This window comes from Scomber japonicus, chromosome 19 (genome assembly GCF_027409825.1).
Source record: "Scomber japonicus isolate fScoJap1 chromosome 19, fScoJap1.pri, whole genome shotgun sequence".
Taxonomy (NCBI): Eukaryota; Metazoa; Chordata; class Actinopteri; order Scombriformes; family Scombridae; genus Scomber; species Scomber japonicus.
This window is the reverse complement of record NC_070596.1, coordinates 11,820,953-11,848,506: the sequence shown is the minus strand read 5'-3', so window position 1 is coordinate 11,848,506 and position 27,554 is coordinate 11,820,953. Positions and strand designations below refer to the sequence as shown.

Sequence of the window (27,554 nt, the reverse complement as noted above, 5' to 3'; positions counted from 1 at the left end):
GAGAGAAATGTGAAGCAGGAGGGCTCGCAGAAGGACTGCCAGGAGACACAGCCAGAGGAGGAGTATCAGGGGGGATAGCAGAGGAGCAAGGTGGAAGTCCAGGAAGAGCAGTTGTGGGAGCGGGATGTGGTTTAGCGGCAGCAGCAGCAGGAGCAACAACGGCAACAACAGCAGCAGGAGGAGGAGGAGGAGGAGGAGGAGGACTGGGAGTAGGTGTGTGTCGGGGAGTTTGCATGTCAGTCCAGGAGCTCAGCTACTGTCTGTGTCTGCCCTGTTGTTGTACAGTGTTACTGCAGCATGGAGCCGACCCCAACATCCGCAACACCGATGGCAAGTCTGCCCTGGACCTGGCTGAACCCTCCGCCAAGGCCGTGCTCACAGGTCAGTGCTGCTCCCCCCATCTGCCTCTATATGTGTCTTATTGTCTGCTGCAGATTGTGTTTTTTCCTCGCTTGCTCTTTTTTTTACCCCCAAAGGAAATTATTGTTAACATTTTGTCCACAACTTTAACCAACATTCAGCATGCTTAGTTTCATTCCTTTAAATCCTCATTCCCTCTTTTAGTCCAAGGCTACAGGCAGTATCACCTTGTTTTTCTGTCCATTTATCACTCACCCTGTCATCACTACCCTCGCTATTCAGTCTTTTCATCCAAGGCTGTACACATGTTCCGCTCTCTGCTTTTCTCCAAGGCTGTAATCAGCGATCAGAAGTGTTTGTGTCTCTGCTTTCTTTTTTTTTTTCTTCCTCTTCCTTTGACTCCTTTCGTGGCTGAGGCTTCACTCATTGATCAGACGCTCAATAAACTCACTTTACGTGTTGGTTTTTGGCTTGCTTGCCTTTTTTTTGTACTCCTTATCTGTATCCTTTCTTTCTTTCTTTCTTTCTTTCTTTCTTTCTTTGTCTTGTTTTGTTGGAAAAAACAAAAGAATGCCACAGGAAAACCATATTTTTTTGAATACAGCACAATGCTGCAAATATAAATAAATGCAGTTTGAGACTTTTATAACCCCACACATCCCACCCCACCTGTTGGCATCATGGGGATCCATCGTCATTATCATCTTCATCAGTGTCCAACTTGGGTTTAATTGATATGGGACATTGAAGGCTAGTATACTGATAATAATTCAATGCTACCTTTCCGTTAAATATTTGTCCATATGTTCAGTGTTGCCTTATAATAATAATAATAATAATAATAATAATACTATACTATAATAATACTAGAGAGGCCTTTACACCCTGACCAGCAAAAATATACATTGGAGAGCTTTTAATGACCACCATGAGACACTAAAGCTTTATAGTGAAACTCGGACTAATTACTGGTTACACCTATTCAGTGTTAGAGGAACTACTGGGTATGGTTCCAGCTTTTAAATGAGGAACTAATTAAAAATATGTCTTTTAAATAAATTTATTTTTTTTGTAATACCCTCTTCATTAGGCAACTTCGTTTACAGGAACAGAAAAAAGATGCCTTTCCAGATTTTTTCCAAATCTTACGATTTAGTTTGACATCTTTCATCTCTGCAAATAAGCTCATCTTCACATTTTTAATGAACTTGTTGGATCCATATTGCGTGTGTATTTTTTTTCATATATGTTTGCCAAGTTGTGAGTCCTCGTGTTGCGTTTTTTTTTCTTCAGCTGCGGAGAGGCTAAAAGTCTTGGTTTCTCATATTGAACTAAATGAGTTTCTTCTTTCAGGAGGGGACCAATACCGAGAGCATTAAATTTAAATTCTCCCTTTCTGCGCTCACTGTCGCTCATATGCTCTCTCTGGGTATCGACGCGGGCTCTAAATCAGTTTTCGCAGCACCACTTCGGTGTTTACACTGGGTTACATCATCAATTCGCCTCGTTCAGCCTCTTCGGTAAATGAGATAAACCTCAAGATACCACAGAAGAGGGGATTTCGCCGTCGCCCCGTGAAAGATTATTGTCCTTGCCAACTAGAATTGAAATGAGGTTGTTCGGGGGCAGAATTTTTGAACATGGGCACATATGTTCCAGTTAGCCCCTTCACCCCTTCTCCCCTTCTCAGTGTTTTCCATGTTATAGCTGTTAGAGCTGTCATGGAAATGTATTTTATGAGCAGTGCAACTCAAAGATTTAGCAGAGGAGTAGTAGTAATTTTGTCTTTAGTCTATGTGTGATAAAACATGATCCCAAACATGGCACATTTAATAGTGTGAACACCAAACTGACTGAGACAGTTTGTTTATTGACATCTCACACTGGCAGGGGTCACATAATTATCACCAAGGGAAATTAGAAGTGTAGTTTACCACATCTAAAGACAGTGCAGTGACAGAGAATCAAAGATGGTTAAAATTTGAGGATTTCAACGACAGTTTTTTTAGCACTGAAAAGAAGCTTTGAGCAGAAGCTGTTCGGCAACAGATCCAGCCTTGTGATAATTAAGACTAATCACTCACCCTATCGCACCCCTTAATGTGTGAAGATATTGACAATCCGAGGCATCAACTCAGCACATAATGCAGATCCGAATCTCATTTTGACACTTCCATTGTCTTTTTTTTTTTTTTTTTTTCACCTGCGAGAACTGACTGAGATGAGTTTTAGTGTGCAGCAGCTGCCGTCACGCGTCACATTCATCTATGAGACAGGGTTGTTCCCGGCTTACAGCGAGGCAAAGGTCGTACCTCATCGGTGACCCACTGAACCTTGATTTATTTTTAGCTGAAAATACATTTTATCCAGATATATGAGGCCCCATCTGTCTGCTCTATGAATCTTAAACCTCAATAATGGGGTAAAAAAAGGGGGGGGGGGGGATTTGGTTTTTAATTTACATAAAATAGGCGCTGTAGTGTAAGGCTTGTCCTCAAGGCCGACAGTTTAACTTGTCATAGTAGGGAAAGCAAAGGTGTCATTAATAACATTAATGATGTCCCACTGAGCTGATTCATGAAGCCATCGAGCCAACATGCACAATACACCTAACTAGAGAGCAGCCTTAATTAAAGTTATTAATGACACCTGTGCTTCTGCTGCTATGATGTGTCAAGATGTCAGCTGTAATAAAGGTGTATTAGAAAGTACCCAAAATACTGACCAATAAAAAAAAAATACAGACCACTTCATGGCTTCCATAAATCAGATTTACAGCGTAGTGCTTAAAATATACAAAATGTGACTGAATAATCAATAATCACCTTAAGTCTAGTCTCAAATGGATGTGTGAATGTTAACGAGACAGACATTTACAAGGACAGCAAACATATCTTCCATCCACTGACGCATTCAGGTAAAAATCTGCAGTTAATAGAGAAATGAGTTGATCCATAACAACGGTACTTTGGCTCCCCTCTTTGTTTTCTGCCCTTTCCTCCTACATTTGATTGTTTTGTATTCCGTCGGTGGTTCAGATCTGACAAATTTACTGCCTCTTGTTAGAAACATGAATTATGCTCTTATTGGCGAGCGCTAATTAGCTAAACTATCGCCCTGTTGCTTTGTTTTTTCACCTCGCGCCGCCCTGGAGTGATTCCACTGTTGTAATTACTGTTGGCAGCGATGCATTTAATGCAGTGCTCTTAAAGCTTTTATTATTGACTGGTATGGTCAGGTTTTGGTGAAGGCAGCAGAGAATATTTAAAGAAGGCCTTTAAATTCTCTCTCTTAGAAAAACCCTTCAAGAGTGTGAATGTGAGCATGCATAATTACGTGTTGGTATATTTGTAGCCTCTATATATTCTTCCACAGTGACACCCTGCACGAGCCGTTTCCTCTCTGTCCTATATGGTCTGTGTCTACGATTTAGAGGTTCTGCTCCATTCTTCATCTCTGCCGCAGGCACAGCTTTCAGATTCAGTCTGTGGTGATGGAAGTTTATATTGACCCATAAATTAGCTCTACTGCTCTGCCACATCCAAGAAACTGCTCTCAGAAATGATAGACTCCGTTCCTTGCTAGCCAGAGATGAGGAAAGGAAAGACAGAGAAAATTAGTTTTTTTTTTTTTTTTTTTTTTTTTTTTTAGAAACCAGCTTCGAACACCTCTAACACTATATTGCCTTTTCTAAAAGGAAAGGAAGGAACAGGAATCTTGTTTTAAGGGTTTAGTTTTCTTCCAGTTGTTATTTTTACAGCATGTTTTCTTGATCAGGGTGAACGTATGTCAGAACAGGCCAGTGTGGTGTTAATTGTCAGGTTTTAACTCAATCCTTTTATTCAGTCGCTCCCCAGAAATGCCTTTTTACACACACACACACACACACACACACACAATCACACACACTAACACACTAACACACAACCAGGGAATTGTTGCTCCAGTCTATTGCTAACAAGACACACAGCGATACACACCCCTTCAGGGGGGCAGGCTTGCATGCACAACAGGTACTTCCCACGCAGATGACAAAAACCTGGGTGGTGTTCTTCTTAGCATTGTTTGCACAAGTACATTGAGCTAATAAGGGCACATGATTGGTTGGGCGTGCTTTCAGACAGATTACGTTTTAACATGGAAAGGCTTTGTCTTTTATAGCTTATCTAAATAGGTGCGTGTTGCCAGTCACAATCTGATGTTGAAATTTCACAATCAACTATGGTAGAAATGGAAATTGTTCAAAGCTTATAAAAAACACCAAAAAAAGTTAAAACTCTTCATTATTCTTGTCTGCTTTTGGAGCGTTAAAGCCTAGAGAGTAGCAAGTTAATTATATTGTTCCTTATCAGGTTACAAAGGAGGGCATGCACAGATTTGCCATAAGATTAGCCACCTAATCATCCAACAATCACTAAATGGTCAGTGGCTCCTAGAGCTAAATTCAGACGGTCTGCGGTACACAGCTTTTATCAGATGTTGGAGTGAAGCTGGTATGTTTAGGTCAGATTTGTAGTCTTGCATTAGTGTGGAGCAGGTTTAAAAGAGTCTGATTAGTCTTAATGCCGAACACATTGCTATGTTTTTGTTATCAAGCTATCATTTTCTACAAATCACCTAGAGGCACAGCTCTCCATCTCAATATAAATGAGAGTGTATATAAACTTTCATTAACATTTAGTGTTTTGGTTGACAAGTGTATTCCATTAAAACTAATATACAGCTGACTGAAATTGACTTTCTCTTAAATTCTACCATCAACATATAATCTCATAAACATACCAATGTTATGTAACCACAAATGTAAAAGAAGGAATATACTCTGCCTACCTGTGAACAGAGAGCTATGTAAGCGATACCTAGTTCAAAATTATAATTGGACTCCTGCACACTGTCAGCACTTATGGAGAATTTAGTACATTGATATGTTTGGATCAAACGATGTGAAAGCTCAACGTTTGAATGATCCCTCCTTGCACTGCGTCTCAATACGATTTGGAAAAAAAGCTACATATGACCTGCCATCAACAATCTTTACACTGAGTCACATTTTTTATTATTTTTGTTTGATGGGAACTTTCACATCTGCCAACCAAACTGATTTCAATCTTCTCTCAAAAGCTTGTTTGGAAGTCTTAATTTGCTGCTCCTCACCTGAATGCTTCACATACATTTATACCAAGATGCATACTGGGTATACTGGGACCATCAGGATGTGCACTGGGACCATCAGGATGTATACTGGGACCATCAGGATGTATACTGGGAATACTGGGACCATCAGGATGTATACTGGGACCATCAGGATGTATACTGGGTATAGGTTAAGTCTAACTTAAGCCAAGTTAAGTTAAGCTAACCATTACAATTCATTACAAGCAAATATCCATTACACAGGAACTGAGTCCCCAACCATGTGGTGCCATCAATAGTGCTGCCTAACATGGAGTTTGATTGACACTGATGTGCACTTCTAACTCAATCAGACACACTTGATGACACTCAACATGTTGTGGTGAGAATGTTGTTTCATGAACTAAACGGGAGGGGAGCGTGAAGGCTGACCATCATATTGATCACCAGTTGAGTCTCCAAATCCACAGTTTTGAGCACGTCGACCCGTTCACACCAGCCTGCCAACACAGGTGTTTCTAATGGTGTTGCATCAGCATTAGTGTTGTCAAAAGCCTGACATATCCCTTTAGCTGACTTCAGAAAAGCACACCGTAATGATGTAAAAAGGTCCAGTAAGGCTAACTCAGGAAACAAAAGGATCACCAGGAGGTTTTTTCGTTGCATCCGTCTTCCCTGTTGTCATTGGTGATTGATCTCCCTCTATTTGGAAAAAGAAGTGATTAGGACACTTTCATCAAGTTGTCCGCCCTTGACAACTCTTTCCCTTCTCCACTCATCTCTCCATCTTTTCCTTTCTTCACTCATCAATTACAGCGTTGTTTAATGAGCTTGCAAGTACAGCATGTACTCCATCCACCCCACCATCATCAGCCTCGGTGTCATTCTCTTTTCCATTGACACTTCATCTATACTCTTTGTCCTCTTGCCCTCTGCTGTCTCTCACCCGTCAAGCTTTATACCAGTCAGCCTCTCCATCTCTTCTCTGTGACACTTGTCATTTATTCTCTTTCTGCTCTTCGCTTGAAATGTCTCACTTTGCATCACCCTCTTCGAGTCTCTGGCGGTAACATTTACACCATTGATTCCAGTGTTATATCACTCTATAAAGAGCACAGAAGTGAGCTGTTGTTACATCTCAGTCCTCTACTTAACCTGAAAACAGATGTAGCTTAAACGTGTGACGCCTACATTCTGCGTGGTAAAAATCAGCAAAGGATGCTGATCAACATCACTGCTTAGTGTCAGTATAATTGCCTAATCTTCAGGATTAAGGCTATTTGTCTGTTAAGAACTTACTCAGAAATAGACAGGGGAAACATAAGCTCTATTTAACTTAAAGTAAAGGTAATTTCTGTGGTAATCACTTTGAGACTTTTTATTTTCTCCAGTATTAAGCTCTCATTGGTGATTTTGTCTGCATCTTTAACCTCTCACAGATTTGTTTCTTGTTCTCAAATTGGAAACAAATTGTGTTTTTGTCTAAAAAAAAAAAAAAAGAAGAAGAAGAAAAATACATGTAGAAACTTAATGATTGCAGTTACTTCAGCCTCTGGCTAGATGACAGAATTAGTGACAGGCACGTGGGTTGAAGTTTGAGTCACTGAGGGGGAGGAGGGCAGTGTTGTTAAAAAGTACTCATAAATGTATTTTAATAAAGAAAGAAGATAGCATAAAAATAGTAGCAGTCAAGAGGAATATGTGAGATTAAGTAACGACTAACACGACTACCTGCTATGGACTACATGCATATATTTAGCAGGTATAATATTTACCCTGTTCACCATCTTAGTTGAGCGAGTTAGCATGCTGATGGGAATGTCATTTGTTTTGTAGGAATTTAGCCATAAATTAAAGTTATGGACAGATTCAAATTTTGATCTGGTGATAGCACTAGATAAAACATTAAGGGACCACCAAAATTATAGCAATTCATCATAAATAGTTGTATCAAATTTAATGATAATCCATCCAGTAGGTGTCAATATTTTCACTCAGAACTACCAAGGTGGTGCCAGTGGAAAATACCAATATTATTACTATTCATTGTCTGGCACCATGAATGGCTCCACACATTTTTGTGCCAATTTATTTAGTACATTTTGAAATATTTTAGCGCTTAAGTGAAAACTTTGACCTGCTGGTGGCTAAATCACCAAAGCTGTTCAATATTCTGAGCCCAATGGATATCTGTACTCAATGTCATGGTAATCCACATGATAGTTGTCTAGGTATTAAAAAACAAAACAAAAATGTCAACCTTATGGTGGTGCTAGAAGAATAGCCAGAAACTAACTAGCATCAGTTGGGTTCATCCTCTGGGGAGCATGGATGTCTGTACCAAATTTCAGGACACTCATCCAGTAGTTGTTGAGATATTTCAATCTGGAACAAACTATGTGCTCGTCTTCAGCCCATCAGGGTTCACAATGCTTATTTTTCATATCTGCCTCATACAATTGATTATATCAGTTTTTCAATAACAACTAGTCCAGTCTGCTAACAAGAATAAACAACAGACGGACCTCTGTCTTCACATTTTCATCATTCACTGTGGCTTTTTCATTGGTTTTGGCCATGTCAGTGTGTCATGTCAATTTAAAAAGAACATTTTGGGATATTGACACCTTGAGTTTTGTCTTCCAATTTGTACAAATGGCTGCATTTCTTGTATGCTTTAGTCTTTTGGAGTGGGTCAATATTATTCACCAGTTATGATGTGTTTGGTCTTGACATGTGGTCTGTGAAGGCGGCGGGATATCGAGTCGGTACATAGCTCATACAATACAACAGATGGCAACATCACCTGGCACCAAAAAAACAGCCAATAGCACAGTCAGTTCAGTACGGTGTTTTTCACCAGGATTCACAAAGGTTTGTTTTTTCTGATTTTTCCATTCTATGATGTGCCTTCTGTCATTTACTTGGAAGCACTTTTGCAGTTATAAACCTTCTTTAGCTATGGAAGGTGAAAGTGTGTCTCTCTGGAAGGCGAAAGATTAGGAAGGTAAATAAAGAGGAAAAAGAAAAGAATGATCATTCATCCCAGTGTGCATTAATGCTGCATACTAAAAAGAAGCAAGAGGAACAAATAGAGACGAAAGAGAGAGTGAGAGTCCATTAGCTGCTATTAATTACCTCTGATTGGTATTCACAGACTAGCTGCTTCTGAGCCTCGGAGAGATCAGTTCTCCACTCTGGACCTCAGTCAAGACACGCACACACACACACACACACACAGACACACACACACACACACACACACACAGTCTCACATATTCCTTTGGTCTATCTTGTTTTCACTTACTCTTAATCACACTTTGCACACAAATTCACTCTCTGATTTCATCTAGTCTGCAGGCTTGCTAAGATTGTTCCACCATTTAGACTGTGTCCTATTTGATACCATTTTGAATAGGAACTGAAATGACACGCAAACACAACATTAGGCATAAATATCGTCTTGATTTATGACATTTCAGTTGTGTGTGTAATGTGTCACCTTACCGTTTGCTTCAGTTGACGCAATCACCAGACGGCGGGACTGTGGCATGAGAGTCCAAGATGACGTTTAGATGTCATCGCTCCCTTTGATATCAAAGTCTTTGGAACGCCTCCTTTTTAATTGCCCCCCCCCCCTACGCTCTTGACCTTGTCTGGGATGTGCCCTGCATTATCAAACTTCTTACACATAGTATATAATCTCCTGTGTGGTTACTGTTGATTACTGCTAGTAATCTAGAGCTGGCAGTAGTTCATGACGTTGTGTCTCATTGCCCTCTGTCTTAATGCTGCTCATTCAAGCCAAAATCAGCCATGACAGCTGTCTTAGGTTAATTGCATAACATTTTCTCACCACTGGAACAAACATGTTTTCAAGTTTTTGCTGTTTTAAATTAACCCGATTTCAGGGAGCAGAATTGAATTTGAAATGCTTCCAGAGCCACTGTTAAGGCAAACCACTGATCCTTCTTTCTGTTTTTATTCTCTTTGATTCAGATGTATAGGCGCACCTTTCTCACACATGCAGCGTTGCACAGTTTGGGTCAGAAAGTGCAAAGCAATATCTGTGTGACCTTTTACTAGACTGCTGCTGATAGACATGAGAGGAAAGGTCCAAACAATGTAGCGTTAAGGTATACAGAAAGTTACAGTCTTCGGATTAGTGTATTGAAGTTGCAGCAGTGTTTTGTCTTCATATAGGTAGAGAGGTAGAGGTAGAGTTAAATCCATGTGTGATAGCAGCTGAGAACAGAGGAAACATCTCTTAAGTAGCCACTGTGAGTAAATGATGAATGCAAGTTCTATATAATCTTTCTACTCCCAATAGTTTTTCATTACCTTCCCATGATGAATTGTATTCCATTTACTAAAGCAATGACCCAGTTGCTTCATGAAAATCAATCGTCTCATTGTGCCTTGTCTTATAAATTCTGTAAAGCACAGTTGAATATGTTCTGCTTTAGACGCTAATCAATTCCCTGTATTGAATAAACAAAGCATTAGTCTCATAAACAACCAAAGCGGCCTCACACTCAGACCTACAGTAAAACTCAAAACTCAAGATTTTAACTTTGGTGACTCTTAAAGCCTCCAGTGCACCTACAGTACAGAGTGAGAATGGACATGAAGCAAGAGGCATATTTTGTCAGTTAAACTTTTAAAATAAACAGTACTTGTACATTCATAAATTCTGGATGTGTCAACGAGGGCGACGCAGGAGAAGTAATATTAAGAATTTTTAATGAGGCAATTAAATGATTATTAAAAGCAGAGTATTTTTACATTTTTTAAAAGTCTGGAGGGGATCTTTGTGAGTGTTCAAGACTAGATGTTATTATCATATTCCTACATTATTCAGTTAAAAACAGTCACTCAATTTGGGTTCAAGACAGAGACTTTATATATTGACTAGAGCCTGACCGATATTAGTCAGCCAATATTTGCCTATCAGAGATATATAACGGTATCTGCATGCAATATGAGCTGATGGTTTTTTATTTATAATTAATTATAGTTATTAAAGTGCCAGTGAAGTTTACTGTTTTAGTGCACTGATGTAATTTTATACAATAAACTAATATCATGCATCCATTACATATGTTTGTGTTTGACCATATTTGAGGTATCATTGCAAAAAATATGTGTTTATGTATGTATTCTGTATATATAAGATTATCGGCCGATATATCAATATTCCCTTATATTGGTATCGACATCGGCCCCATAAATCCCCTATGGGTCCAGCTCTAATGTTATCCTTATGTGGTGTAAATTCTCAGCTCCATGTCCAACTGTACGTCAGATCTCGTTTAGTTTCGAGTCTGTACGGAGAGACTCAAACACCCTGAGTAAAGAAATGCAGAATTAAATAACTTTGAACAAGTTTTTGTCAAGAATCCCACACCTTGTCATCTTGTCAGTGTTAGCTTTTCATCCTCAGGAATGAGTTACTGACGGCAATAATAGACTGTCACCGACAAAGAAAATGTGGCTGCAGGGATACGCTGATATGAGGTAGACAGAGGGAAAAAAATCCCCTGGGACTAAAATAGGTTTCAGTCGTTTTTGTATGGTATCCCTGTCGTCTTGTCATAAGTGGAACTGGTGCTAATCTAATTTCTTTCGCTGCCCGACAGGTTTTTCATCCCCTAGAATCAATTAGGGCTTGTGTTCACCCAGCGCTGCTTTTCAAGCTACTACTGCTCACACAAGCTTCGGGAAACATTTGTCCAGCCTCCTGCTGTTGCGGTGTGACAAGTTAAAAAAAAAAATCACAACAAAAAAGAGTTTGAATCATGGTACACTTTTAACAGAAATTGTGTGTGTGTGTGTGTGTGTGTGTGTTTCCATTACAACTGTGTTACCGCCAAGGTGCGTGTTGGAAGATGTGCTGTCAGCAAGCACTGCCGCTCTATTGTAAATAAAGAGAAAATGAAATTGTTGCTTTGAAGAGAGGTCCGTGGTGGGCAGCCAGCTTTAACATAGCAGAAAATTAGCCAGCCACCTCTCACAAGGGCTGGCTGTAAATGATGAGAGATTTAAGAGAGCGAGGGCGGGAGATGGAGAGAAAGTCGATGAAGAGCTGTGGTTGGAGAGAATGAGCAAAGGAAAGGGAAGGACATGGAGAGATGTAGAAGTAGGGAGCAAATACAGGCAATGAAAGGAAAAAGTGAGCGAGAGAGAGAGAGAGAGAGAGAGGGAGGAATAAAGGATGGAGATGCTGTAGTGGCTTGGGTGACAGATGGATAACATGAACAGAGAGATGAATTGACGCAACATCAAGGGAATGCAAAGAAACTGGAAGAGAGGGGGAGCTCAGATCGGTGTATATGTTAACAGCCTAATCATGAAGACAAAGAACTGCTGTAGCTGCTCTGAAGGCTTCGTTCCGCTAATGCAGCGAATGGAGTTAAGGCAATCTCACACCTGTGTGCGCACATAGAGTGTGTGTGTGTGAGAGAAAGAGAGAGTGTGAATTCTAGTGTCTGCAAGGCCAAGTGTGTAGCTTTCTCCTCCTTATCAGTGACATGGTCATTGATTACCATGATGACTGCTGTTCGATTGGTCCCCAGTGATGAATGAGCTCGAGAACTATTTCCCCTCACACTCTCTCAGACACACACACACACACACACACACACACACACACACACACACATATACTCTCATACTATAGGATCAATACCTGATTCTGTTTTGCTGTCTGTCCAGTCTAAGAAACTGCAAAATGACAGAGCAAGAAAAGGAAAACAAAGGGACTATTTTTATATATGTGTGTCTGTGAGTGAGATGCACTTCCAAGGTTCCCTCAACCCATTTGGGCCATTTTCCTGCAGCTTAATTGCCTAGTTTTCCACATGGCTGCACAGCCCCACAACACTGTGTGAGTAAGTGAAGGCAGTCCGTAAGAGGAGACTGACAGAATTTGGTTAATGAACTAAAAAAAAAGAGGAAAGGAATCTCCTGTGTATGGAAATCTTGTGGATAAGTGATTGGATTTGTGTACATATTAAACCAGTGTTGTATTCCAAGATGCTAAACATTTTTGAGAGTTTGCTGAGTATTTCCTTTGAAATCAAACAAATTGCAGCCTGTTTTTGCCTCACAGGAGATGCAAAACACATTACACTTTCACAAGTGGTTCTTTCAATGATCAATTATTGAAGAATACAAAATGACTAAATGAAGCTCGTTATACTCAGGAAACGACCGGTTTTTGAGAGTTCTCCAGAAAATTGCTTACCCATTTTAAGTAGGACAGAAATCAATAGAATATTGAAAAACTGTAAAATATAAAGAATACACTGCAGCATGTCCGTCGAACGTCACAATAATATGTTTGTTTTTTTCTGTCGTGAGTCATTTTGTGGAGCAGGCCAGACCAGCCTGTGTGCTGATGTGGAGGAATGTGCTGACTGCAGTCTGCTTTGTTTCTGCTCGGCTGTTGTGTGACTCTTGTTTGCACGCCGCACTCAGGACATTATGACCTAATCGTATCCACATTAATTTGTCCGGCTATGTCGCTATTGTTGTTGTTTGTGGTTTTACTCCTGCACAGAGGCGTGGGTGCGCCGGCCTCATATCTGCTCATTGAACAGTGCTGTTGTGTTGGGGCTGTTTCAGGCATGCTAAGTAGATTCCTGATACTGTCACAAATTAGCATTTGTATTTTTGATTGCTACCCAGGAAGGAAACCTTCTCATAGCCCTCAGGAGCAGAGGTGATTTAGCTGGTGCAGAAAGAAGCTTAAGGAAGGAAATCAAAGAACGTCCTTCTACTTTAAAACTCTGAAAGAGAGGCGGCTCAGCAAGGCACTCTACCTGCAGCTGTTCATTGGCTATTAATACTGACTGTGTGTAACAGCAGACATGTAGTTGGAAGGGAGTTGGAGTTGGACAAGGATTTTCTCAGATCTTCCAGGATGACGTTAAAGCCTTAAAGGACTCATTTTCAGCAAAGTGAGATTCAGAATCCTCCACGATAGAGTGACAACTGGCTCGTGATGCAGGGCAGCGTTATTACACTGTATAGATATAGATAGATAGTATCTCAACAACCGTTCATCCAATCGACTTCTGACTCAGCTGGAGTATTGCTGATGACCCAAGGAAGTACAGTGTGAAGTGTGAAGTTGTTGAAATGAGGGCTGTTTGAGAAATATATAAAAGTACCTCATAAAACAAGGGGAATTATATCTGAAGTGGTAATGACTAACATAGACAACATTTATAGGAACTTAATATGTACATTCACAGTGCGGGATGTCTCAGGCATGGTTTGAATGGGAACTGCAGTTCATCCGATCAACATCAGCTCAGCTCCAAATTGTAGTCTTTCAATAGTTGGTATGTGAGGTGTTAAGAGAACGTTGGTGAATGGTAGTGTCTATCAATACCCTGCATGTGAGGTACTTAGGGAAAATCGATCAATTGTAGCGTTTACTGACAGCCTTCATATGACGCGTTTAAGGAGCATCAGTATGTTGTAGCATCAGGCATGGGCACTGTTCTCAGGTACCGAGAAATCAGTCTTTTACTAGAGCACGTGGACCAGGTGGCACCAAGTTTGCAGGATTTTTGTTATTGTGAGTTTAGTTTTTTCACAGGTTGTTGCTGATACTTTGAAATTTGATCAACTGAAATAATTTAAGTGCCAACATTTGGCTTTGTTCAGCAATTCTTGCTGCTGTTAACGGTTTCACAATCTATGCAATACCACAAATACATTTTAGCCAGTCAACATACTTGGCGAACAGGAACGGGCACGAAGGGGCTGCAAAACTGTACAGAAAAACCCATTTATTTCGAAGAATGATGAAAACCCCATTGTAAACGCATCCAAGCTCACCTCTGGCTACACCCACAGTAAATGTAATTACCCCAGAATGACTGCGATGAAAAACACTGTTTAAATACAGCGATTTGGCCGTGCCCACTCAAGGTCACAGACAGACACATACTGATATTGTATCATGATGAATTACAAACGGTTTGTCCTCCGAGTTAGAGAGGTGTACACTGTCAAACACATCCAGATACTTGTTTATGAAACTCAGCCAACTAAAAGGGGGTAGAGTGGGTGGTCAAAAAACACAATTAATGCAAAGCTGTTCTCTTTGGTGTATTGCGTGAAGCAATTAATCACACAGCGTACGCGGTGAGAGTGTGTGTGAAGTAAGCCGAGCCGAGCCAGCAAAGGACCTAAACACCCTCCTTTTTATAATTTCCGTTTCACCTCCCATTTATTTTTTTTTCCCCCCCCGTTTTGATTGGTCTCAGTGCGCACAGATCCACTTACAACCTCAGCAGTTGCGACCTTGCTGAGGTTATAAGTGGATCGCTCAGCGTCTGACTCAAAGCCAGTTGTTGTGTAACAGCAGATAAACTGCTTCTACAAAAAAAAAATATTTGATTTAAACACACACACACACATATACACACACACATATACACACACACAAGCAGACAGCTCGGCACTGAGGCAACTCATGGTCCAGTCAGCATCAGTCAGCATCATCTGTGCTTGTGCAACCACTTAATACATGTGAATGCATGCACACACAAAGTAAACTGGGTCCTTGCTGCATGGTCAAGATATATATAGGAACATGACTGACATTGACTCGTACTCACCTGTGCACAACCCTGGAATCAGAGTGAAGCATACACATACAAGTGCACACATACACACACACACACACACACACGCACACACAAATACCTGCATGCCAATAAGTATATGCTTTCATACAATTGGAATTCAAACAGTGATTGCCGTTGTCTACTGCACTCTGCCAAGGGAGTGACACATACACACACACACACACACACACACACACACACACACACACACACACACACACACACACACACACACACTGTCACACACAAAAACACACATAATATCATCATTCAGGAGGCAGCCAGCCTGTCCTGAGCTTTAACCTGTCCTTGTCTCTTCTGTTTGGAGTCAGCAGGATTGCCGACACCAAACACACACACACACACGCACACACACACACACACACACACAGAGCCAGACTGAGTTGTGTTCATACATACTTAAATACATCCTCCTCTCTCCCTCTTATACTACTAAATACATAATCCCCCAGATGCAGGTATCTGTTGCCAGTAGTGAAATTAATATTTTCCCATAAGATATTTTAAGTATTTTGCTGACTTTCCGACGCAGAATCACTTACCTTCAGTTGTGTTTTGGCTCAACTTTGTGTCTGACTAAAAACGGGCTGGCTGTTACGATAACACACACACACACACACACACACACACACACACACACACACACACACACACACCTTTTACATTCATTGAGCAGTTCTTTTTTATCCCTGTCTGTTGTCATCACCAACATGTAGCTACAGTAGGTTGGGTTTGTGCAGCAGATTTACACTTAAAATCACAAGGAGATGACTAATTGTTTTTTCACCTTCTTCATACTCCTGGTGTTAGTGATTTAAACTAAATCAAACCTGGCAGAAACACACAATCACCTGCATGGAAACAAAATTAAGACGTGCTCTTCAAGTCAAATGCCAGATTTGATGTAGATTTAGTTTTGCAGTTTTACGCTGTATCACATTGTGCTGTATCACAGAAAAGACTTCTCGGTCTCTTCTATTTCTCTATATTTAGGGTTCACACCCCAAAGGAGTCTTCTGAGTTTGTGCTATTTTTTATTATTATTATTATTATTATTATTATTATTAGTTTTCTTCTGCTGTGACTCAAATTGCAGTGAGCTGGAATGAGCTAAAACCATGAAGCTTGGCCAAATAACTGGAAATGATGAGCATGTGCCTCCCAAGGAATATGAGCCCAGTCAGCCAGATAGTGGTGCTGTAATGAAGACCCAAATATTTAATTTTGGAAAGGCCAAACACCTCACACCATGAGTCCACTGTGACTTAACATTTTATACACAAGTCCAGCTCAGTATGCTCTTTAAAGAAAGCCTCTTGGACCATAACATATTTGCTCATTTCCATAATGTGAAAAACAATAATATGACATCTACCTTTTGGATTTTTACTCAATAAATGCCAAATTTGGCATAGTGCAGTGGGGGACTGAGATGAACAATTCTACTATAAATGAACAAGATCGGTTGAAAAACAACCAAAATATATTTGCAATGGGTTCAGCTTAGAGAATATTGGCTGTAAGTCATTTACCATTTGTCCAAACATCATAAATCTGGTATATAAGTTCAGTCCGTGGTTGGGAATAGGTCCACCAAAGCATTCAGGGGGTGCCACAAATGCAAATCTAAAAACCTGGTGGACAAGTCTAGGGACTACGGATGCAAATTAGCAACTTTGCTATAATCCGGCATATTTACAGAGATGTCTAATATCGATGTTCATCAGTATGCACTGTCCCTATCCAAAAATAAACTATTACTATTACTACTTACTACTACGACAGAACTTCACCAAAGCTTGTGTGCATGTTCTGGGTTACCAAAATCTGAAGTGCCATATTGATTGGTGCAAGTGGGAGTGGCCTATCATATATTTGCTCATAACTCAAGATGTTTTTGAGCAATCCTGATTGAACTCACTGATGACTTCCCCCCACTATCTACTAAACATGCACACTAAGTTTTGTTAACATTAGATGAAGGGCAGAGCTTTGAGTGCACAATTATTGAAATGCTGCAGGCTGTGTGGTGATGAAACAAGTGTGTGATTGGTCCCACTCCTCCTTTAAACAGAAGCAAACTCGCAGAATTGACTTAGCTCACCTTTGTGAAGCCTGAAATCTGCTCATTGCTGCTTGCAGTTTGAATTTTGTCTGATTTGGCTGCTTACTTCCATGAAGTGCTAAAAGGCTTGAACCCACCAATTACTGCTTGTAGCTATGTTCTCATATTTAGACAGACATGAAAAACTCAGTGTTGCCTTATGAGAGACACAATTTCTGCAAACTTTTTTTTCTGATATTTGAGCTTTATTTTAAGGGAAATTGATCAAGAACTAAAGAAAATGTGAGTGACATGATTGGAGGGGTTACGGTGCGAGTCAAGAAACAGAGTAGCTAAATCTGCAGGGATTTGTCTTAATAATTAAAAGGACACTTCTACAGTTAGTGGCTCTGAGGGTGCTGATAAATACTAGTGTCAGGGTTGATTAGGTTGTCATATTGTTACTTTTAGAGGTACATGTGTTATTCTGAGTGTTTGGTAGGGTGTGGTTAGATGGTTGCAAAGGTCTTCAGCGTGGTTGTTTAAAGTGTTTTCAGGTGGTCACAGGGTGAAGATATACTGCAACTGAGACAAAAAGTTTAAAGAAAGTTTCTACTGTGCAATATGCAAAGTATTAGCTCTGGTGTCGTCACTCAGCCTTCTGTTTTGATTTGTATGTGTGGTGTTGAAAGTGCGGAAGGTGTAGTTCAGCAAAGTCACAGAAGATTAACAATTATACTAAATGATCCTGTCCTTGTCCTTGCTGTGTGTGTGTGTGTGTGTTTGTGAGAGAGAGAGAGACTAATTAAAACTGCTGAGTCACTGTTGCTTTAAATCACTTGGGCTCGGAAAGCATGCACAGTATTGCGAGCAAACTGTGGTAGAGCAATCTCACTGCAAACAAATTCATTTAAAGGCTTTCATTTGTATACCATGCATGACTGCAGCCTGAACACAATGATATACATGCTGTAAGTTTGCATGCAGGTGTCATTTAAGCTCGGATTGAATTGAATCAACAGAGCCACTCCCTTCCTTTCAACAGTCATAACTCTTAACTTTCCCTTATTTCACTTGTGATTTGTAGACATGGAGTGGCACAGCTGAACATTTTTCAGTATGAAGGGTAAAAATTGTATGAATAAAAGCGCTAAAAATGTTTACTTTTTTTTTTCATTTTGAAAACCACTGCAGCACAGAGAGGTTAATATCACTGACGACTTCACCGGCTCTAGCAATAACAGATATCAAAAAGCATAACACTAAAAGCTTAAAAGCTTGATTATTTTTTCTACCAATTAAGTTCAAAGTGCAATGACCCGTTTAGTCTGAATGAAGTTTTTTAAGTGTGACAGATTTGTTAGACTTCAAATAGTAGCTGGTTTAAAAGTTCCTCCCAACTCTTTCTCATTTTTGCTTTTGGGGGAAAAAAACAATCTCATATTTCTATGAATTATATATGAAAAAATGTGTGAATCACCACCAATAGTAATAGGAGTGGTCCATATGGAGGCACATAATGGGATGTGTTTTATATGTATGTGGTACTACAGCTGTAGGAGATGAAGATATTTAAAAACTATAATGTAATTGTTTGTGATAGCCATCAAACACTTTAATAGTGATACTGATAATACTAATATAATCCAGCTGTGACTGTCAGGTGTGTAATGGAACTATGATCCTGTCTCAGCACATAAATTGGTTCAAAACTACAGCATCCAATTTAGTTTTGTGAGCTCTCTCCTTACGTTTTTTCTTGTCTCTCTCTCTTTGTATTCATATTTTTCTATTTCTCCGCTCCTCTCCGTCTCCCCCCTTTTTTTCTTCTTCCTCTGACTGTTCCGCCTTAGCCTCCCTAACACCAATTATACTGTGTCAAATCCATGCATGTCAGTTTCCAGATCCCTAATCATCCCTTCTCTCTTTCATCTACAAATCCTTTGTTCCTCCCTCCTCCCCCTGTTCCCTTCTCTGTAACCTTTCTTCTTCGCTCCTCACCCTACCCCACCCCTCCGTCTGCTCTGTGTACACACGGCCCAGCCTCCTCATCCTCTTCCCATTTATCTGTATCCCATTTACCTCTCCGTCCTTTTTTTGATTTTTTTTTTTTTTAATTTCCTATTTCAATTTTTTTTTTTACTTTCTTTCTCTGTAGCTGCAGTAAAAACCTGTCTCCAGTAGCACATCTAATATCTCGCTGTAGCTAATTCTTCTTCTGTTGTTACTAACTGCATGTTTCAGTCTGATCCACTGGCCAAAATACCAGAGTTTATCCATATTTTGTTGTGTAGATCACTTTTTGTACATAGAGCTCTTCTAATGATACAATCACTACAACACAACATAATCCAAAGCTTATAATGAGTTGACTTACTGCTACACACTGAGAAAAATACATTATGCCAGAACTAGTTTTTCCAGCAGATTAAATAAATGTTTAATTAATGATAATTAATCAGTGATATTTAGAAGCCTGGTTAGGCTTTTCATTAACCCTCTTCTAGATTTGAAATTGTTGTTAGATTTGAAGCCTGTGTTAAAAACTGGGAGTGTGGAGTTTGAAGGAAGTGGGTATTTAAGAGGCTCTTGGCTTCTAATTAAAGACTCTGTTGAGTGGCATCATGGGAATCCAGTGTTTTTGGAGCTTGACCCATACTACACACTAAAAGTCAGCATCTCTATGCCTCTGCCGCTTCAAATTTGATTACAGTTTTTAAATCTGTCTCATGTGAGTCTCACAACTATAGGGTAGTACAACACTAAATCACTGGAGGGCCTCTTTAATGTAAGTGTGATATTGATCCTCTTGTTTAAGCAAAAATATTGAACTATACCCGCAGGTGAAGACATACAGAAAATACAGCGGAGAGGCTGTTTTCAATGATTCTTCAGCTCTAAAACCCTAACCCTAACACATATTAGGCAAATAACCAGCAGACAGATTTTGACTTTGCCCCACCCAAACAAATGAGTCAATTATTGATGATTGATAGGATACAATAGCTCAAAAGGATGAGAATACCAAAAGGCCAGGACATTAACAGACAGGTGAAGACTGGGTGATGTTGCGGATCGTGTGCCTGAAAAGGGTTTCTGTCTCTCTGGTGTGTTTCCCAGTGCAGAGAAGACACATATGGGAAGGTGTGTGTGTTGTGACTGTAGTAGCAGGGGGGCAGGGCTAAGAGAGAAAGAGAGAGAGAGGGAGAGAGAGAGAGAGAGAGAACTGGCGAGAGGGTGAGGGAGGGAGGTAGGGGGAGGGGTTTGTTTATTTCTGTTGTGTTTTTTGATGGTAACTGAGCCCACAAGAGAGAAAGAGAAAAAAAAAGCAGGGAGACAGCGAGAGAGAGAGAGAGAGAGAGACAGACAGAGATGATGGGGAATGACGGAAGATGCTCGGCAATATGAGCGGCAGCCGAGACGCGGGAGACGAACGCGGCAAAGGAGGGAAGGGATGGACGGACGCACAGACGGATAGAGGCAGAGCGCGTGTCAGTCGGCCGCTCGTCGCCTAAACAATGAACGTGTTGTGGTCGCTGCCGGCAACGCATCGTCACGGCAACCGGAGCCAGAGGGGTGCGCACTGAGTGAGAATGGCAGAGAAAGAGAGGAGGAGGAGGAGGAGGGGAGGGGAGGGAGGAGGAGGGGGGGAGGAAGGAGGAGAGATTGAAAGAGAGATGGTGTCTTCCCTCAATAGATAGATCCTTCCTCTGTGTGTGTGTATGTGTGTGTGTTTTTACATCTCTGTGTGTGTGTGTGTGTGTGTGTGGGGTTGTTATTTGTGCTTGATCATGTGTGTGTGTGTGTGGTCGGTGTGTGTAAGGGACCAGTTGTCTGACACCATGATCTTCTGTAACCATCTAGGTGAATACAAGAAGGATGAGCTGCTGGAGGCGGCGAGGTGAGTACCAGACTCTGCACGCTCTTTGTTTTCATTTCCTTCTCCTCTCCTCTCCTCTCCTCTGTCTTCTCGCCTCAGCTTCTTCCCCTACTTTGTGATGCCCTTTCATGCCTTCCCTCTCTCTATCTCTCTTTCTTCTCTCTCTCTCTCTCTCTCTCTCTCTCTCTCTCTCTCTCTCTCTCTCTCTCTCTCTCTCTCTCCTACATTCAGTTCTTTGCCTCCTTCCCATTTCTTGTTTCCTCGCTTACTTTCTTCTCCGCTGTTTCTGTGTCCTTCCTTTAACGCCCTCCCCTCTCTTGTTTCCTCTATTTTCGTGTCCCCCCCCCCCCCTCTCCTCTCTTCCTTGCTTCTTCTCATTTCCTCCTCTCTTTTTGACCGTTCCCTCTCCTTTTTCCTTCCTTCTTCCCACCCTTTTCCCCCCTTTTCTCTTATTTTCTTGTTTCCTCTTCTTCCCTCTTTTTTTGCTACCTCCCCTTCCTCTCTTCTCCAATCAACATATGCACTCTGTTTCCGGTCCTTGTTTCTTATCCTTTTCTTGTTTTCTTGCTTCCTCTCTTGTTTCTCATTTCCTGTATTTCCCCCTCTCATCATTTTTCTTTGCATCCTGTTCTTTGCTTCATTCTCTTTTCTCTTATTATCTGTCTTTTTTTTATCTCCTTTTTCTTGTCTCATGTTTTCTCTGATTTATTTTCCTCTTTCATTAACTTCTCGCCTTCCCTCTCATCACCTCTTCTCTCTCTCTGCTCTTTTCTTACCCTTTTTTTCCTCTTCTATTGTTATTTTTTCTCTCTTTTGTTTGACTTCAATCATCTGCTGCCACCACCAATTTTGTCATTTTGCAGCTCAATCTCTTTGTATCCATGCTTCCCTCCTTTCTCTCCATCACCACTACCACTGCTTCCAAACACCCATACACACACACACACACAAACACACACACACACACACGCAAACACACACACACACGCACGCACACACATACTGTCACATGTGTTTCAGATGCAGAGAGTCCAGCACATGAGGACCAGGGACACTGTATATGTGTGCTACTGTTGCAGGCATTGCAGACACTGCATGTGGGCAATGTGTGTTTTCCATCGCTTGCATGTGGAAATGGCACAGCCTTCATTTGGGATCGTGTGTGGGTGGCTGAGCGCTCAGTGCCTCAACAGCCTCTCTCCCTCTCCCTCTTCCAGGCACATACACACACACACACACACACACATACACACACACGAGGAAGCAGCTGGCCCAGCATAGCAGCACCCTAGTGTATTGTGGGGTCAGCAGGCTGTTTAAGTGTGAACTGTGAACTCAGTGTGCAGCTCTCACAGCTGAGCCACTGACTGGCTTATCACCAATGTCATTTTTTTTTTTTTTACTTCTTTTTTTTTACCTTCTTTTTGGTTTGTGTTGTTTTTGGTGAAATAACTCCCACACATGACTTTGAGATATCATCATTTCTGTGCTTTATTTATTTTTTTGTCATTCCTGTTACTTCATGGCTCTGATCGCATCCCAGCATAGTAGTGTAGAAGAATAGACAAAGATGGTAAAATGGCTCTGCAGCTGACTGAAATAATAATGAATGTTGATGTCAGAGAAGGTATTAGAGAATGAAAAAAATATACAACTGCTGTCCAGTAAAGCAAATTTGTCCCTTTTTAAATTCACCAGTCAGCTGACAACAATCAAGCAAGTCAAGTCTGGTTGGTTAATTCAAAGTCTTTGAGTCGCCTCTTTTCATTTATTAGCTGTAAATATTGGACATGGTATCCAGTGATTTAACTGCGTAAAAGCTTTTTAACTCTTTAAAAGATATTTTAAATGCACCGCCTTTCCTCAGACTTCCCAAACAGAGATGTGAGGCTGAATCTTTCCCCATGACTAGTAAGATATGATAACATGGCTTCTGTCATCTGCTACAAAGCAACAGAAATACAGTGCACATTTTAAAACACATTTAAACACATTCACAAGTAGAATAAGACTAAACTAAACTCTGTAATGGCGCTTTTCCACTATACAGTTCTAGCACTCCTTGGCTCGACTCAGTACGTTACCAGAAACAACCTTTTCTATTAGTATAGTACCTACTCAACATGGGCGGGGTCGTCATAGCACGGCTGCTCGAAACTGCTGTGACTTAGTTTTATACGTGACACAAATACATAAACAGTGGAGGACATGGAGGCGATGGTGTACTTGCTGCTGTATGTGGCTTTCTGTCACAGACAAAGCAAGAAAGTTGTAACGCTGTTGCTGGTATTCAAAAATGCCGGGTTTGATTCTTGTGTCGGATGGCTTCCAGTGACTCTCTGACCAATCAGTGGCCGGCAGTCGTCACATTTAGTATCGGCTCAGCTCGCTTGGAACCTCGGCAGAGCAGGTACTACAAAAGTACCAGGTACCAGGTACTATCACTAATGGAAATGCAAAAAAAAAACGGGTCGAGTAGTGCTAGAACTATATAGTGGAAAAGCGCCATAACTGTCTACCGTTAAAACTACAATTGACAAGAACAATGTGAAACTGGTCAGAGTACAGTCCCTGTTTTAATTTGTTCAGGGTGATGCTCACAGAGGAAATCAAACTGTTCTTGTGGAAGTTTTTCTGGGCCAGATGGACTTTATAGCATCGACCTGATGGCAGTAACTAGAAGTATTGGTGTGTGGGGGTGAGAGGGGTCTTTATTGATTAGAGTGGCTTTCCCAATTACTGAGCAGGTAGGTGAGTTTGAGGTGAGCCAGTCATTTTGCTGGCCTTATTAGTTCTGCAGGAGTGTTTTGCTTAGTGTTTTGTGGTTAGGGCATTGTGCCTGGTTGAAGATGAGTACAGATTCAGTTAGTGTCCTGTAAACCCAAGGTTAAAATATCCATGCTGACATTTAAAATCTTGAGCTTCCTCAGGAGGAGGAGAAGATGCTGCTGGGCACAGAGTCAGTGTGCTGTGGAAAAGACAGGAAGGTGTCTATCTCCGTCCCAAGGTATTTAAATGATTGTACTTGTTCTACCAGCTGGCCTTTGTCAGTCTGGCTTCTCTAGCTGCCACAGCACACCTCCTTATTTCTCGGTGATGTTGAGCTCCAGGGAGCTTTCCCGAAATGTCTGGACCAAGTTGTTTACTGCCTGATGGTATTCAAACCGAGGCATCGGTGCCAGTCAGGTGGGCCACCAGGGCCATATCATCTGCATTCATTAAAAGTGTCATTACTTCACTGCTGCAGGAGATGTTGGTGTAAACAGAGAAGAGAATGGGAATAAAAAGCAACCTCAAGGGAGCCCTGTGTTTAAAATCACACCAAGTACAGTGCAGTAGGGTGTTTGTGTGTACAGTATTAATAGCAGAAGAGAAGCCCATGAATCAAATTGTAGTGTGGAGGTGTCTGGCCACAGTCTCTAACATTTAATGGTTAATGTTTGATATGTATTTTCTACTCAAAAGATAATAATAGAAATATAGTTACCACTTTGAATTCTTGAAAATCACACTCCTTGTCACTCATTAAAAAAAGTCCCTCTCCCTCATTAACACACCCCCCCCCCACCCCCCATGTTTTTTATTCTTTTCTTCTTTTTTTCAGTTCAACTGCTAGACACATGATGCTTCCTACTTCACTGAAAAGTATTTTCTCAGTGTTTGTGCACTGTAGGCATCAAGAGTGTACATGTATTGTAATTTTCTGTGGGCTTGGACTATGAATCAGATTACACATAGTCAAAGGATGCATTGAGAATATGAGAATACCTTTTAACTGCTCCAAATGTAGATATGACATACAGAAATGACTCATGTGTATATTTAATAACTTCTTACTATTAGCAAGCAGTGTAGATGATTTGGAAGGCTTTGAGATGTAATGAAAATCTAGATTAAAGAAACAATAATTCTGTCATATAAATTTTTTAATAAGTATTTTCAATTCTATTCAGGTTGTAGGCCTTTTAAAATTTTGATTAATATGTATTTATGCATGATTTTGAGTACTGTCCCTAGTGGGCCACTGTAGATTTGTGTGACTTAATGGCCACATTGATAACTAAATCAGACATGCCATTAGAGAAATCACAACAAGATGGTAAAAATATTACTTAAAAGCACTTTGAGATACGTCAGCGAGCCACAGTTAGACAGAATCAAGATAGATGTGATGATGATGATTGCTCACCCTAAATTTGTACACATGGCGATTTACTTAGTTTAGATTCATATCCCCATCACTTTGCTGGATGCAAGGTCATGAGGTACACACACACACAGGCAAACACATACACACACAGACAACACAATTTCCCTTCCTGTTTAATCCTTAAAATGTTGTTTGCATCAAAATGAAGCATCACTTCCTGCTCGGGTATGAGCAGCACACAACACAAAACAAAAGAATGGGTGAACTGAAAGGAAGATGCTGAGGCATGTGAGCGAAGGTGGAGAGGAAGAAGCTGTGGATGGAGAGGGAGGGTAAGGATAAAAGAGGAAAGCAGGAGATAGCAGATAATGGTGGTTGGAGACGTGGAAGATATACAGGCAGAGAGAGTGAAAGATACAGTAACAAAGAGAAGGAAGAAGAGGCCCGACCAAAAGACAAAAGTAAAAGGAAGAGAGGAAGATGAGGGGACCATGGAAGAATAGAAGAATAATCCTTTTCTTCCCATCTGACAGCTTCTTCCTTTAGCGCTGTCACGGGGATGATGGTTGGATTGGCCGCTGCCTTGGCAACACTTCCCTGTGGTCACCCAATGCCAGGGCAGCGAGCCCATGAACCAGGAAACGGATCAACAACGTAAACAAAAACGCTTAACTCTTCTGTAGCTGGCTCCAACAGCTTTTAGTCAGCTTGTTGCAGTCAGGTTTACAAGAAAACACACACGTACACACACACACTTCGAAATCAACACACCCACACACACACACACACACACCTCCCTGCAACCATTTCTTTCTGTCAGTCTGTTTCTGCAGATGAAATTTCCCTTCAGTCTCTGGCCGCTTATCTCACTCTCCCTCATTTTCTCCCCCACACTCTCCTGCTGAGGAGCAGTGTTAATCCTCTGTGGTGGTGGATGTTTTCTCTCTCTCTCTAATGTGCGTTTATGTGTGTGTGTGTGTGTATGTTTTTTGCAGGAGCGGAAACGAGGAGAAGCTAATGGCCTTGCTCACTCCGCTCAACGTCAACTGCCATGCGAGCGACGGCCGCAAGGTAAGAACGAAGCATGTGCACAAAAAAAAAAAAAAAAAAAACCCACACAAAGCAGTAACAAGCTCATCATTGGCATTTTCTGTATGACTGCACCTCAGGAAAGTCATTAGGGTTACAAAACCATCCAACTGGTGCTTACAAGTTGTTGTTGTTTTATTTATTTTTTTCCCCCCAAACCAGTGAAAGTGAAACAAATGCTGTTATTGGCACCTCTGGGCCTTGGTTGTATCCAATAATACGAGCACTCTCCAGCAGACATTAACAGCCTTTCTTGGCTGTCAGTCATTAAAATGAATAGATGGAGACACAAACCTTTCAGTGAATAAATTAACAGTCACGTCGAACAATAGCGGCGCATAGCAACACGCAGAGAACCGGCAGATTTAGGGACGGTCCCCGAAACCACAAAAAAAAAAAAAAAAAAAAACTGTGACAGCTAATAATACATTTCAAGAATCGAGGGATTTACAAAAGGTGGAGATGCTAGATTATTGGAAGACTTGTATTTCTGTCTTGGCACTTATTGTATTTGTTACTGCAGTGGTTCGCACGTAGTGTTTTCTTCAGAGAGTGAGAGGAGCGGGAAATGTGTTGTCTCAAAGCAGTTAACTAAACACTTCACCAGCAAAGATAATTAAATCTTGCTGTTAATGTGTAAAGAAAACCACCTGTCAACATTAAAAAAAACAATACAATTTGTCAGCAGGTTGGTTTTACACAAAGTATACAAGTTAGTACAACCTCTAACACACAGGGAAGGTAAGCAACAACCTACCTGGCCTCTGGTTGACCCCACGCAACTAAGGAATAGTACAGAGGTGTGAGGCAATTTCAGCTTAGTGGCCGCAGGTGGAATTGCAGGTCACATGACAACGTGGCAGGCCCCAAAAAGACTTTCATACAAAATCATGACAGCTGTTAAATGATTAATACACCCTCCATAAATGACCTTTAGTGCTTTGTAATTTCAGTCATGAGCAGCAATAAAGAATTAAAAATCACCTAGGGGTGTAAGTTATTGTTATGTCAGTCCCGTGTGTGGGGAGCTCGCAACACTTCTCTCTTTCTCTTAAATCCGTGGTTGAGACACGGAGCACCTGGTTAATTAAGAGCCGCCAGAGTGTGCGTTCATTTCCGGTGCAGCGATGCACACAAAGTTGAACATATTGAAAGAGGTTAAGTGAACTAGAATGAGCACAATTTACAAGTGCTTTCCGTTTCTTGTACAGGTCACCTCTGTTATGTAGAGTG

General features: G+C 40.9%; 1 protein-coding gene across 3 annotated transcripts in view; it reads left to right on the top strand.

Moving 5' to 3' along the window:
- The window catches only part of tnksa (tankyrase, TRF1-interacting ankyrin-related ADP-ribose polymerase a), an 81,519-nt gene that overhangs the window by 9,462 nt on the left and 44,503 nt on the right, over positions 1-27,554 (top strand). For all 3 annotated transcript variants that reach the window (XM_053339919.1, XM_053339920.1, XM_053339918.1), the window contains exons 4-6: positions 286-381; positions 21,067-21,103; positions 26,228-26,303. In XM_053339919.1, the coding sequence (XP_053195894.1) occupies positions 286-381; positions 21,067-21,103; positions 26,228-26,303 (209 nt within the window). The remainder of the gene's footprint in view (positions 1-285; positions 382-21,066; positions 21,104-26,227; positions 26,304-27,554) is intronic.